The 15649-nt window shown below is 40.8% G+C and overlaps 1 protein-coding gene across 1 annotated transcript in view; it reads right to left on the bottom strand.

Annotated features, from left to right (window-relative positions):
- Positions 1-15179, bottom strand: part of FLT3 (fms related receptor tyrosine kinase 3) — a 78012-nt gene extending 62833 nt beyond the window's left edge. Inside the window, exon 1 of the mRNA XM_046664717.1 lies at positions 14928-15179. Coding sequence (XP_046520673.1) covers positions 14928-14970 — 43 coding nt within the window. The 5' untranslated portion in view covers positions 14971-15179. The remainder of the gene's footprint in view (positions 1-14927) is intronic.
- Between the last annotated feature and the right edge of the window lie 470 nt (positions 15180-15649).

Here is a 15649-nt window from a genome sequence, read left to right as displayed (position 1 = left end):
TCTTTGTTCTTATTGGCTCCCAGTAGTGAGGGTGTGCCAGGACCTGTCAGTGCCTCAGAAGGGAAGATCTCAGTCAGCATCTAGATACAGAGTGATTGGAAGCTGGACCCTCAGGGAGTAGCTTTACAGTATGCAAATAGACCTCTTTCACGGAAACATGGGAGCTAGGGACTTCTGTCTTCTCCCTCTGCACTGAGCCCTGGTGGGTAGCCAATTAAGAACTGTTTCTTTGTTTGCTACAGTCCTACAGGATCCACAAATGCAAGTCCTGCTGGCCTCCAGAGCTAGACAATCAAGAGGTGTGTCCTCTGAGTGGCAGCCACAAAAGCCAGGGCTCCAGACATGTGCACAGGCTCCTTTCAGGGAGATGGTGACAGAGGGAAAATGTGGAGATGCTGCTTGCCAGCCTCCCCAGTCTTGGGCAGGATCACAGTCAGCTCCTAGATGCATGCTAAATTAGGAGCCTGACCCCCAGGCTGCAAATATGCCTCTTTAAGAGAAAGACTGAGAGATGGGTGTTTCTGTCTGTTACCTCAGCACTGAGTGCTGGAGGTATAGCCTCAGTGAGTCCTTGCAAGCCCATTAAGAACTGTTTCTTTCCTATAATCTGGTGTGCTTTGTAGACACGAGACCCATTGGTTTTCAGAGCCAGGTGTTTGGGGGCCTGTCTCTCAGGTGGAACTCTTAATAATAGGAATGCTAGATGTTGGGTCGAACCCCTTCACTCCTTTAGGAGAAGCTGGGAGTTGTGAGTTCCCTTCCAATTGTACGTTGCTGTGCCAGCGGTGGGGTTATAGCAAGATTGTGTCTCAGTCTTTCTATCTGTTTCAATGTGGCTTTTGTCTCATTTGCCTGATGTGTTGGAGTCACTCAGCTAGTTTCCAGATTTCTTGTAGAGGGCACTGTTCCATGTGTAGCTGTAGATCTGGTGTATCCATGGGAGGAGATGAGCTCAGGAGCCTCCTATGTGGCCATCTCCAAGTTTTGAGAGTTCTTTTAAAAGTATATTCTGGATATAAGTCCTTTATCAGATATGTGATTGACGAATATTTTCTGCCAATCTGTGACTTGTCTTTTGAAGACTAGAAATTCTTAAACTTGAAGATGTCCAATTTACCGCTTTTTCTGTTATGGATCATGATTTGGGTTTTGTACCTAAAAAATCTTTTGTCTAATCTAAAGTTAGAAAGGTTTTCTTTCAGAAGTTTTGTAGTTTTAGATTTTACATTTATGTCTTTACATTTATATTTTAGTTTTACATTTAGGTCTATGATCCATTTTGAGTAGACTTTACGTGGTAAACTTTTTATATGACATAAGGATTAAAGTTTTTCATATGAATATATTTACATATGAATATCTACTTGTTTCAGCCTCATTTATTGAACGATTGATTTCTCCACTGAATTACCTCTATACCTTCATCAAAAATAAATTGACTGCATATTTCTGATCTATTTCTGGAATCCCTATACTTTTCCATTGATCTATTTGTATATCTGGATGCCAGTTCCACATTGTCTTGGTTATTATTGCTTTATAATAATCCTTGAAATCAAGTATTATAAGTTTTCCTCCTTTGTTCGTCTTTTCAAAGTTGTTTTCCGGGGGCTGGCCCCTTGGCTGAGTGGTTAAGTTCACCTGCTCTGCTTCGGGGGCCCAGGATTTCACCGGTTCGGATCCTGGGTGCAGACATGGTGCCACTCATCAGGCCATGCTGAGGCGTTGTCCCACGTGCCACAACTAGAAGAACCCACAACTGAAAATATGTATACAACTATGTACTGGGGGGCTTTGGGGAGAAAAAGGAAAAAATAAAATCTTAAAAAAAATTGTTTTGGGTATTCTAGGTCCCTTTCATTCTAGGTTTCTTTCATAAATTTTAGAATCAGCATGTCCATTTCTGCAAAAGGGTCTACAGGGATTTTGATATGAATTGTGCTGAATCACCAGATCAATTTGTGCAGAACTGACATTTAACAATATTGAATCTTACAATACATAAACATGGTATATCTCCTTTTATTTAGGTCTTTAATTTCTCTCAGCAATGTTTTGTAGTTTTCAGTGTACAGATCTCATCTATCTTTATCCCTATTTCATTTTTTTATGCCATTTTGTATTTTTTTACTTCAATTTCTGATTGTTAGTTACAGAAACATAATTGATTTTTCTACACTGATCTTGCATACTGCAAACTTACAGAACTTACTTATCAGTTGTAGTTAATTTTGGACGACTTTCTACATAGATGATAATGTTGCCTGCAAATAAAAACAGCTTGACTTCTTCCTTTCTAATCTGGATGCTTTTCATTCCTTTTCCTTACCTAGAATCCTTTCTATTCCCAATTTGCTGGGAAATTTTCTCAGGAGTGGATGTTGAATTTTGTCAAATGCTGCTTCTATGTCTATTGAGATGATCATATAGGTTTGTTTTTGTTTTTTAGGAGCTTTTCTTTTTTATTCTGTGAATATGGTGAACTACATTGATTGATTTGCAAATGTTAACCAACCTTGCCTTCCTGGAATAAACACCAGTTGGATACAAGGTACTATCTTTTTCATGTACTGTTGAATTCAATTTGTTAAAGTATTGCTAAGAATTTTTGCATTTATATTCATGGAAATTATTCATCTGTAGGTTTGTTTTTATTTTTTGCTTTTAACATCTTTGTCTTGTTTGGGCATCACAGTAAAGCTGGCCTCATAGAATGAGTTGGGAAGTGTTGTATTCTCTTAAATTTTCTGGAAGAGTTTGTGCTGAATTGGTATTATTTCCTCTTTAAATATTTGGTGGATTCCCCAGTGAAGCCAGCTGCTCTGGTGGTTTTCATTGTGGGAACATTTTTAACCACAAATTCAATTGCTTTAACAGACATAGCATTATTTAGGTTATCAATTTTTCTCAAGTGAGCTTTGGTAGTGTCTTTCAATGAATTTTTTCCATTAAATGAAAGTTGCCAAAGTATAGGCATAAAGTTGTTAATAATATTTCCATATTATCTTTTTCAATATCTATAGATTCTGTAGTGATGTTGCCTCTTTTATTCCTGATATGGGAAATTTGCATCTTCTCTCTTTTTTTCCTGATTAGTTTGGCAAGAGGTTTAGCAATTTTATTGATCTTTATTGCTCTTGGTTGCATTGATTTTCTCCAATGTTTTTGTTTTGTTTTCTATTTCATTGATTTTCACTCTGATTGTGTTTGCTTCCTTTCTTTTGCTGACATGGGGTTTAAATTGTTATTTTTCCCCTCTTGCTTGTGCTTGAATTCAAGATCATTGATTTGAGATCTTTATCTAGTTTAATTTGTAACATCTCTCTATAATTTGTAGCATTATGATTTAATGCTACTAATCACTTACTAATTAATAACTTGATACTATAAATTTTCCCTTAAGTACTGCTTTAGAGGCATCCCACAAATTCTTAGTGAATTTTCTTTCCATTCAATTCAATACACATTCTCATTTATCTTTTGGTTTCTTCTTTGACCCATGGATTATTTAGAAATGTGTTACTTGGTTTTCAAATATTTGAGGATTTTCCAGTTATCTTTCTGTTATTAATTCCTAATATAATACCACCATAATCACAGGATATACTTTGTATGTCTTAAATCTTTTAAAATTTATTGAAGCTTGTTTTATAGTCCAGAAAATGGTCTAATTTGATAAGTGTATTGTGTGCACTTGAGAAGAATGTACATTCAGTCATTGGTGAGTGGAATATTTTATAAATGTGATTCAGGTCAAGAGGATTGATATTGTTCAAGTCTTGTATATCTTACGGAGTTTTTTTCTCCTTCTTCTGTCAGTTATTGAAGGAGTATTGAACTCTCAGAATGTAATTGTGGATTTGTCCATTTCTCCTTGCAGTTCAATCAGATTTTGCTCCACGTATTTTCAAGTTCTGTTATTAGATGCATAAATGTTTAGGATTTTTATGTCCTTTTGATGAATCGAGCTATATAGCACTACCAAATGACTCTCTGCCTCTAGTTACACTCTTTGCTTTGAAATAGACTTTGTCTGAGATATTTTAGCCTCTCCAGCTTTCCTTTGATTAGTGTTTGCATGGGATACTTTTCCCCCATCTTTTTATTTTAACTTATTTGTGTCTTCACATCCAAAGTTGGTTTCATTCATGCACCATACAGTTTGGTCTTGCTTTTTTTTTTAAACCAAATCTGATAACCTCTGCCTTTTAATTGTGATATGTAGATCATTTAAATTTAATGAGATTATTGACATGACTAGGTTTAAATCTACCATGTTATTCTTTGTTTTCTATTTGTCCCATCTGTTTTTTTCTTTTTTAATTGAGGTAACATTGGTTTATAACGTTATATAAATTTTAGGTGTGTGTCTTTATATTTCAATCTCTGTGTAAACTACATCATGCTCACCACCCAAAGACTAATTACCATCTCTCACCACACACATGCGCTCTGTTACCCCTTCAGCCCTCCTCCCTCCCCACTGTCCCATCTGTTTTTTAATTCCTTTTTCCTCTTTTTCTGCCTTTTTGGGGAATAATTGAGTATTTCTTGTTATTCCACTTCATCTCTTTTCTTGGATTAATGGTTATAATGCTTTTGTCTTGTTATTTTATCAAGTGCTTTAAGGTTTACAGGACAGTCATGCACCACATAATGACATTTTGGTCAATGATGGACTGCATCTATGATGGTGGTCCCATAAGATTAGTATCATCTAGCCTAGGTGTGTGTGCAAGTATATCTAGGTTTGTGTAAGTACACTCTCTGTTGTCCACACAATGATAAAATTGCTTAATGATGTATTTCTCAGCATGCGTCCCAGTCATTAAGTGATGCGTGACTGTATGCATCTTCACTGTAACACGGTCTACTTGGAAGTGCTCTCTCACTACTTTATGTATAATATAAGAACCTTACAGCAGTACATTTCCGTTTCATCTCTCTCAGGCTTTGTGCTATTATTGTCAGACATTGTACTTTTACATAAGTTATAAACCCAAGTCACTGTTATTATTTTTGCTTTAAACAGTAAAGTATCTTTTAAAGTTAAATGATTAAAAAAAAGTCTTTATATTTTACTCACTTTCAGTGGCCAAATATACATGTAATTAGAATCCTTGAAGGAGAGAATGGAGGAAAAGAAGGCAGAAAAAATATTGGATGAAACAAAAGAGGAAAATTTTAGAAATCTGATATAAATGATAAACCTACAGATCCAAGAAGCCCAACAAAACCCAAGCACATGACTTGGGAAGAGGACTACAAAAGGTCCTTTATAATCAAATTGCTTAAAGCCTATGATAAAGAAAAACTCTTAAAAGCATTCAGAGAAAAAAGATACATTCATATGCAGATTTACATGTATATTTGACCACCCAAAGTTCTCCTGTAGCTCACTGATTCCCTGTTCATTTTATTTTGTCTTTTTAATCTGTTCCTTTTGGAGAGTGTCTATTGCTATGTCTTCAAGTTAACTAATCTTTTCTTCTGCAGTGTCTAATCTACTACCAATCCCATCCAGTGTAACTGTAATTTTCATTTCTAGCAGTTCAATTTGTGTGACTTTTTACATCTACTATGCCCCTGCTTAACGTGTACAATCTTTCCTCTGGCTGCAGGAATATATGGAACAGAGTAGTTATAAATCTATTTTAATGTTGTTGCCTACTAATGCTATACACTATATCATTTCTGGATCCCTTTTGGATGATTGATTTTTCTCCTTATTATGGGCTGAATTTTTATTCTTTGTTTGTCTGTTAACTTGTAATTGGATGCCAGACATTGTGAATTTTACCTGGTGTCAGATATTTTTGTATTCTTTTAAATATTCTTGAACTTTTTTCCAGGATGCAGTTAAGTTCATTGTAAACACTTTGTTCCTTTCAGGCCTTGTTTTTAAGCTTGGTTAGGTGGGACCAAAGCAGTATTTAGTCTAGGGCTAATTTTTTTTCCACTAGTGGACTTCATCAAAATTAATAACTTATGTTCTTCAAAGACACTGTTTAAAAAATGAAAATACAAGCCATAGACTGGGAGAAAATATTTCCAAAACATATATCTGATAAAGGACTTATATCCAGAATACACAAAGAACACTTTAAACCTAATAATAAGAAAACAAACATCCTGATAAAAACATGGGCAAAAGATTTTAGGAGACACTTCACCAAACAAAATATAAAATGGCAATTAAGCATACAAAGAGATGATCAACATCTTTACTCATTAGAAAAACGCAAATTAAAACCACAATGAGATATTGCTACACCCCTATTAGAATTGTTGAAAAACAAAAACAGCCAAGATGTGGAAGCAACCTAAGTGCCCATCAACTGATGACTGGATAAAAAAGATATGGTATATACATACAATGGAATACTACTCAGCCATGAAAAAGAATAAAACCGTCCCATTCACAACAACATGGATGGACCTTGAGGGCATTACGTTAAGTGAAATAAGCCAGATAGAGAAAGACAATCTCTGTATGACTTCACTCATATTTGGAAGTTAAACACATAAACAAAGAGAACAGATTAGTGGCTACCAGGGGAAAGGGGGGGTAGGGAGTGGGCACAAAGGATGAAGTGGTGTACCTACAACACGACTGAAAAACAATAATGTACAACTGAAATTTCGCAAAGTTGTAAAACTATCATAATCTCAATAAAAATTAAAACAAAATAAAACAAAAACAAAAAAACTGATCATACCAAGCTTATGATGCTGAGCAACTGCAACTCTCATATACTGCTTGCAGGGATGAAAAATGGTAATTTCACTCTGAAAAACCGGCAGTTTCTTATAAAGTTGAACATTCACTTAGCATACAATCCATCAATACAATACCACTCCTGGGTATTTACCCAAGAGAAATTAAAACCTATTCTCTCACCAAAATCTATATTCAAATATTATAGCTGCATGCCCAGTCTGGTGGCCAAATGGTTAAGTTCGCGCACTCTGCTTCAGCGGCCCAGGGTTTCACTGGTTCAGATCCTGGACATGGACATGGCACCACTCATCAGGCCATACTGGGGTGGCATCTCACATAGCACAACCAGACTCACTCACAACTAGAAGACACAACTATGTACTGGGGGGCTTTGGGGAGAAGAGGAAGAAAAAAAAAGAAGACTGGCAACAGATGTTAGCTCACATGCTAATCTTTGAGAAAAAAAAAATATATATATATATATTATAGCTGCTTTATTCATAATTGCCAGACAAATGAATTCAGCTGGTTAATGGATAAACAAACTGTGACACATCCATACAATGGAATACTACTCAGCCATAGAAAGGAAAAAAGTACTGATATACATAACAACATGGATAAATCTCACATAATTATGCTATGTGAAAGAAAGAGACTCAAAAGGCTACATATTGTAGAGTTTCACTTAAATGACATTCTGAAAAAGGAAAAGTGATAGAGACAGAAAAGAGATTACTGGTTGCCAGGGGCTGGGGTGGGCAGTGGGAGTGACTACAAAGGGGCATAAGAGAAGTTGGGGGAAATGGAAATGTTCCATATCTTGATAGTGGTAGTAGTTATGTGACTATATGTGTTAGTTAAACACAAGGAGCCATACAGTAAGGGTGAAATTTATTATATGAAAAATTGTGCCTCAATAAACCTGACTTTTAAAAACATCGAAGAAAGAATTTGCCATAATCAATATTAAGGTTTTTTCTGAGAATCTCTTTCAAAACCCTAGCAGCACTTCCCAGAGTCCAGTTCCAAAACCCTTCTGAGTAAGGAGGACAATGGTGGAATTGGAAAAGGGCTCCCTAAGTGGTCTACTTTGAAGGGACAGGACTGGCGTGGGAGGTGAGGGTTGGCGGAAAAAACAATTTGGCACCAATTTAAAATAAATTTTATGTAAAAGTAAAATCTACTCCACTAAAAGTGTGATGGATTTAGACATTATAAAACAAATCAAGAAAGTCAAGGCACCTCATTTTCAAATCCTCCAAGTCAGGTCTCCTGTGAGGCAAAGAGAACTGGATAAGACTTGGAGACTTGAGTTCCAAGTCTCTCTTCTGAGAGTTATCAATTTTGATAACTTTGAATTTTCTCAAGTCATTTAACCTCTTTGGGCCCCATATTCCTCAACTGGTGAAAGAGAGCAGTAGACTGGTGCGATATAACAAACATATAGTTGGTCTCAGTCCCGTTCCTGGCACAAAGCTCCTAAAACCCCTGGAATTTCCTGAGTGATGGAGTGTCATTTGTTAATCATAAGGCATCCCCTTTGAGCACACCTGAGTTTATGTTAATGAGGTGAGCTAAGGTGGGGCCCCGCAAAGAGCCTCAGGATGGGGCTGGTCACCAGAAAAACCAAGTGATTAGAGGGTGAGAACTTTGAGCCCCACCCACTGACCACTGGGAAGAGGCAGGGGCTGAGAATAAGCTCTACAAAAATTCTTCAGCAGAGATTTGATGAGCCTCTGGGTTTGTGAATACATGGCGTTGCTGGGAGAGTGGCTCCTTGAGAGGGCACAGAAGCTCCACAAACCTGCCCTAATGCGTCTCTTCCATCTGGCTGCTCCTGAGTTACATCCTTTTATAATAAACCGGTGATCTAGTAAGTAAAATGTTTCCTGAGTTCTGAGAGCTGCTCTAGCAAATTAATTGAACTTGAGAGGGTCCTGGGGACTTCCGATTTACAGCCTGTGGACAGAAGCTCGGCTGACAAGCTGGACTTGCAATTGATGTCTGAAGTGGGGGAAGAGGGAGCCTGAACTCAGCCTGTGGGATCTGACGCTATCTCCAGGTAGATGATGTCAGAATTGAGATAACTTGTAGAACACTCAGCTGGTGTTTGAGAATTGCTTGGAGTGGGGAAACCCACACCCAGCCACACCCACCCACCCACCCACACATACACACACACATACATTGGTGGCCGGAAGTGCCAGAAGTGTTCAGTGTGAGTAGTGCTGTGAGTAGAGAGAAGGAGACAGACACACATGAGTGTATTTTTCCTTAGAACTGGGCAGCCCTAAGGTCATATCCTCTCCACTCCTTCTATGTTCTTTTTCTGTAAATTCTCATGATTCTAACTACAGTCTATTTGCTCCTGATTTCCAAATTCATACCGCCTCTGTGTACAGCTCTGTATCTGGGTGGCCCCCTTGGAACCTTAAACTCAGATTAAACTCCATTTTTTCCTTCCTAAACCTACTCCTTCCTCTATCTTCTCTCTTTCTCAGTTAGTGGCAACACATCCACCATCACCAAAGCCAGAAACCCAGAAGTCATTTTTGAGTCCTCCCTCTCGCTCACTTCCCATTATCCTGGCAGTTGCCAAGCCCTGACATTTGAACCTCTTGATAATTCCCAAATCCATCCACAGCTCTGCATCTCTATTACCACTGCGCCGATTCAAGCCCTCATCATCTCTGGCCCGGACTACTGCCAACGACATCCTAGCTGGCCTCCCCGCCATGGTCCTGTCGGCCTGACATCCACCCTCCATACAGACACCAGAGTGTCTTTCCAAAATACTACCAGAGTGTCTCACTCCTCTGCTTAAAAACCCTCAACAACCTACAGCAATGGTCCTTACCCTTTCTTGAGTTGCAGACCCCTTTGAAAATCTGATGAAAACAATTAATCCTCTCTCCAAAAGAATACCATGCCTGTGCACGTGCGTGTGCACGATACACATGCACCCTGAGGGACACAATGGACCCCCTGAACTCCATCCAGAGTCTCCTGGTCTACATGATAAAGTCCAAGCCCCTTACCGCACTACTAAAACACTCCTTACACATCACACACTGTGCCTCTGGCAACCTTGAATTTCTTAAAACTCTCCACTGAACAGTCTTCAAACAACTTTCTGAGTTACAACTCTCAAAATGGTAGTTACTCTAATTGTGGAGGCCTTCCAAATTGTGTTCCAGCAACCTGGAATGTAAGAGTTTTCCATCCACTCCGTGTTTCTGACCTCTGTACCTTTTTCTTTGCTGTCCTATTTGCCTGGAATGTCTGATCCTCTCTTTTCCCTGTCAACTCTTACTTATCTTTCTAGTAATGGCTCTGGCATTGCCTCTTCTTGGAAGCCTTGTCTTATTTTCTCAGTCAGGGTTAGAGGCTCAACTTCTGTGCATATTTCTAAAATTGCACTGCAATTTTCCTTTTACAAGCCTGACCCTTTCCTGCCGAGACCCCCAATATTAGACTGTGAGCTCTTAGATGGCAGGAACCAGTACTCTGTGGCACTTAACACAAGTCCTGGACAGAGACAGTGCTCAAAAGTGTCGAGGAAGGGAGGGAGAGAGGGAGGAAAGCCCTGTGACTCTAAATCCTAATGATTTCTTCAGATTTTATACAGCTCTCTTTCTGCAAATCACCTGCCCAGCAAGGAATGCAGCTGTACTTTACAGGCATTATCTGATGAAGGGGTGAGATACTGCTAATCTCCTTTTTACAAATGAGGAACTTGAGTGCAGAGAAATTCCGTGCCAGAGCAGAGAACACATGTTTCCTAACTGTATTGTTAGCCCTAATATATCTCTCTGCATCGCCCCCGAGAACGGAATCTCTAACATTAGGAAAATCGTAACTCAAATAGCAACGTATTTGAAGACTGAATTCAGTGGATAGCTTAATCAAAACACAATAGTTTAAAGAAATAGTGACAATATCCAGTTTTAGTGTAGACTACATAATTCTTTAGAGGGTTCTTGGCTACCAATTGACCTTATAATGACAGCAGTGAAAAAATATTTTTACTGTTTAACCTAAAAAATAACAATAGTTCCTCTTTTAAGATCTTATGCAATTCCTCTAGCCACAAAAGAACAGTGTGTGTGTACTTTATATATTTTTAAATTTCCTCCACATGTGTTGGTACCCATAGGACAGAATTGCATGATTCAAATTAACGACCATCAGCGAGTTCCACAGAAGCTTTTATCACTTGAGGACCACTGATGATATAGACAAAGAAGATATCAACCAAAGGTAATTAAATCACTAAGATATAAAGCTCATAGACCCCTAAAAGACAGAAAAATCTTCAGCCACATAACTACAGCTACCTAATTGAGCGGTGGCTAAAGTTTTTGGAAGTCAGGGTAAAAACCTTAAGATCACAAAGTCACCTGATGAAAACCAAGAAGCTCTACTCAGACAAAACACCTACTGTGAGATTTGCAAGAGTTTGCTACTTCAGAGTGAATGAAGGATACAGCATAGCATCAAGACCAACCTAAGCAGATTACAGAGCAGGCGAAGCTAATTTTCATCCCTCAATTTCCCCTCTCCAATTTCTTACTCCTATTCTCTGCAAGGTCCTTTTAAAATCAAGAAAAATGATAAAATACAATACTTTTGAGATTATTTGCTTTGTGTCAAATCAGTCTTTACCCAAAGATTAAGGCAATATCTGGCGGGTATCTAGGAAGTCAACAAGATGGTAATCTTGAACAGTGAATTTATCAATAAGAGCTCTTGTCACACTGTTTTCTGAGTTTCATTAGAAAATGACCAGATAAGAGAAATGAAAGCAACTGTGAAGAAAGCAATGAAGGTGAGCCATCCTGTGGGGTTCTCAAGCAAACAGGAATGCTCTCTGGGAGTCAACTGTAGTCAACAAGTTTGTTCAAAGAACCATTTAGAAAATTACTGCCTCCCAAATCCTAAAAGATGGTCGTATTTAACTCTGGAACAGTCAATTCGTTTTATTTTAAATAGAAGAGCAGTTTCTTTCTCGCAACTATTAAATTCAGTATACCCATGTTTAAGTAGCTTTAGGGGACAAAAAATCTGGGATTCCTCTTCTGACCTGATTGAAGCTTCCTTCATTGAAGCATGCTATTTTTAATTTATAGATATTTAGTGATCATAATAACTGTGTTGGAAGGTTTAACTGAAAGCAAGCTTCGTGCTGAAATGCTTTTCCTGGGGAAAGGCAAAGACCATGAGCATGCATTTCCTAAATAGAATGGAATTAGCTATTTATACGTAAGGTCCCCCATCCTCAGCTCTTTCATCTTCTGTGGCTAGCACAGAAATAGGTATTCAATAAAAGTTTGTCAAGTAAAAATTTTTTTTCTTTCTCATGTATGCTTCCTCTTCATTTTTCTTATCTGATGTCTTCCCTGGGATCTAGGTCAGTCTTCCCCCTCCACACTTAAGATCTCATAGCCTGGCAGTTTTTCAGTTAAACAACAGGAGAATTCAATAACAACAACAAAATCTTTACTGATAACTAAGAGTTACTGAAAGTGCCTTTTTAGTTATGCAAAGTAGAGTTATTCTTTAACGGAAGGCAAGTAGTTCACAAGTAAGCCTAAGAGGATAATTTACTGTAGATAGATGTGAAGTACCTAAGAAGAAATAAACAGCCAATCTATGCTTGGATGACAGCAACAATTAGAACTAGACTTTTAAAATTGAAGGGGACCTTAACATCAGGTCACCAGATCTAATGTCCTATCCAATCCAAACCAGTCTTTCTCTAGCATCCCTTCCCTCCTCCTCCTCCTGAACCATTCCCCCTTAGGCTAGCAGTACACAAAAAGGCAAATAAAGTACGATAGGCAATAGGGCAGGGGATGGCAACTGAAATGTGTGATCCGAGGTTCTGAATGTGAGTTTTCTGACACTAATAAACAAGGTAGTGTCATAGTTACGGAAATATTGATGCCCTCCTCCTCCTCTCCAGTATCAATAAGGAATGCAATTAAGGCCAGGGAGAATACGTTTCCATTCTTGAAACACTACTTAGAAAGCTTCACCATTATTCATGAAAGGTAGAGCCCACAATATAAGGGAAATGGGGATTGCCTGCTATAATTCAAGGAGTTCAAATCTTTTAAACATTTTAAACTGCTCCTTTTTAAGCTTCTCGCTTTACGCTTCTTTACTCAAGAAACTCTGTAATACCAAGGATTGGCAAAGACGTGAGGAACTGGAACTCCCATACGCTGCCAGTGGGAATGTAAATTGGTACAACCACTTTGGAAAAGTGGCAATATCTACCAAAACTGAACATACGCCTTCCCCTGTGATGCAGAAACTGTACTCATAGATATAATCCTAAGACAAATGGGTGTTTATGTCCACCAAAAAAACATGTAAAAGAATGTTTACCGCAGTATTATTCATAATTACACAAAATTGGATGCCATCCATATGTTCTTCAACAATAGAATGGATAAATGAGCAGTATATTCACACTAAGGAATAGCACCCAAGAATCAAAAAAAAAAAGAAAAAAATAGAACCACTGCTACTGAGAACAAGGTTGAATCTCCTAATCACAACGTTGAGTGAAAGAAAATGGACATAGAAGAGTACGTAATATGGTTTGGTTTACACGAAGTTCAAAAACAGGCAAAACTACAGCAATAGAAGTCAGAATGGTGGCTCCCTTTGAGGGGTATTGACTACGGGAGAGTGGAGCTAGAATTGCTCTAGATCTTGATCTGATAATGGTTATGTGGGTATATACATATGTAAAAAGTAATGGAGTTGTATTGTTAAGATGTGTGAATGTTTGCTGTATGCAAATTATACTTCATTTAGAAAAATCTGGAGATGTAGAAATTTCTGACATCGTTCCTAAATATAAAGGAATTCAAATGCAGCTTAAATATAGTTGCAAGTGCTGATTTTTATACTTTTAGAAAGTCTTTGTATGCTACTGAAAAATTCACCTACTGCTTAATGTCATACATAACAGAAAGCTAACTTATTGTATTAATAGACTCTGAAAAACATATTGTACTATACATCTGAAGTGTACATATTTACCAACTAGTAAAGATAAAGTTTAAGAAATGCAAAGGGCTTTTTTCCCCCACTCATTTTCCCCTTACGTTACATTTCTCACTCTATAATTCAGAATTATTTGTAACAAAAACTATTGGAAATAATTCCTGCACGTCTATATTGCAAATATTTTTTCTATTTACCACAGAGACTTCAAGTTAGAATCCTAGAATTCCGGAGCTGGTGGAGACACAGCTGGACTCCCTCACTGGACAGAAGAGGACACTGAGGCCCCGGCAGTGAGTGTCGGTCCCAAGGTTGCAGAGCTAAGACAGAGAACCGAGGCGCCCAGCTCCCAGAACTCTGACTCCTTCACCTCAACTGGACCCTAAGGGAATTTTTTTTTTTTTTTTTTTTGCAGTAACAACTATAGTACCCAGTAGATTACTTGGGTACAGTCCTCCGAGTCCTTGAAAAACCTCTTGGGGTTTAATGCCAGGATAAAAATCAAGTATAGGCGGAAGGGGCAGCCAGTATTTTAATATGTAAATCATGTTTGCATAACATTTCCAAAGCAACTATTCTTTGCTCCAACCGAAATTCGGCCGAGGTGGGGGTCGTTATTCGGGATGGCTCGCTGTGGGGGGAGAACGCGGGCGCATTTTCCCATCAGAGTTCACTCCATAAATCAAAACCTCAAAAGAAGAGTCACAGGCGCCACCCGGGAATCTACGGGATGCAGGGTCGGGCCAGGCGAGGTCTCGGGCACCTGGCGCCAACCTCGGGGCCGCCGCAGTCGCCGGCCGGCCCACCACCCGAGCGCGCGGGTAGGAGAAGGGCGGTGCGGCCCCGGCCCCGGCCCCGGGCCCGGGCAGCGCTTCGGTGAGGCCGCCCGCGGAGTCCGGCCCGCCGTTCGGGACCGCGGCCCGAGCCCAAGCAGCAACGACAGAAAAGAGAGAGGAGGAGGACATGGGGTGGGAAGGGAAGGGAAGGGGCCGCGGGCAAGTTCTGGGCGAGTCGGGAGGGCGCGAATGAGGGGAGGGGCGCGGGAGCGAGGGAAGGAGCGAGCGCGGGGAGGAGCGAGGCGGCGGGGACGGAGAAGGCGCGCGCCCGGGTCCACGGTGCGGGGTGGGGGCCGAGGGCAGCGCCGGGGGCTGCAGGGGCTTCGAGCGGGCGAGCAGGGCCTTACCGAGCAGCGGCAGCCGGCCGCCACGGCGCGCCAACGCCGGCATGGCCTCCGGAGCCCGGGGTCCCCAGGCCGCGCCGGCCCAGCCCTGCGATGCCGCCCAGAGCGGCGCGCCCCGCGCTGCAGGTGGCTCGCTTAAGGATGCGCGTCACCGACCGCAAATTCCCTCGGACTGGTGCAAAGTGGAAGGGGGGAGGATCTCTCTCCCCACTGGCAGGGGCCGAGGCGGGAGCGGAGAGGTTGGGCCGAGCCGGGGAGCCGGTGCCTGGCGCAGCGCTGCGGCCGAGCCCACGTGCCCGCCGTGGTCCGCAGCCCGCGCGCGGCGGAGCCCGGGGCTCCCCGACTGTGGCGGGGGAGATTGGGCGCGGTTCCGCCGGGGAAGTCGCATCGGCTCCGCGGCTCTGGCTGAGGAGGAGAGCTGCCTTGCCCCCTGGAGTCCCCGAACTCTCTCGTTTGGATCCCAGAGTGTAGGGACAGCAGAGAGCCAGAAACCGTCCTCCTGGCGCGCGGGGGTTTCTGAGGCCCTAGGATGGGAGCTAAATCCGCGCCACACACCGGCGGCTCCGGCCGGCGCGCAGGCGAGCAGAGGGTCCACGCTCGGTGGATCCTAATTGCGGACTGGATTTCTTTGTCTTCCCCTCCGTCTCCTAGGATGCCCAGGACCCAGTGAGCAGCTGCAGCAAGAAAAACAGGCCCGGTTTCAATGTTAACCACGGGAATTAGAG

The sequence above is a fragment of the Equus quagga genome, chromosome 6, assembly GCF_021613505.1.
Source record: "Equus quagga isolate Etosha38 chromosome 6, UCLA_HA_Equagga_1.0, whole genome shotgun sequence".
NCBI classification, from domain to species: Eukaryota; Metazoa; Chordata; class Mammalia; order Perissodactyla; family Equidae; genus Equus; species Equus quagga.
This window is presented reverse-complemented; position numbering and strand designations above follow the sequence as displayed.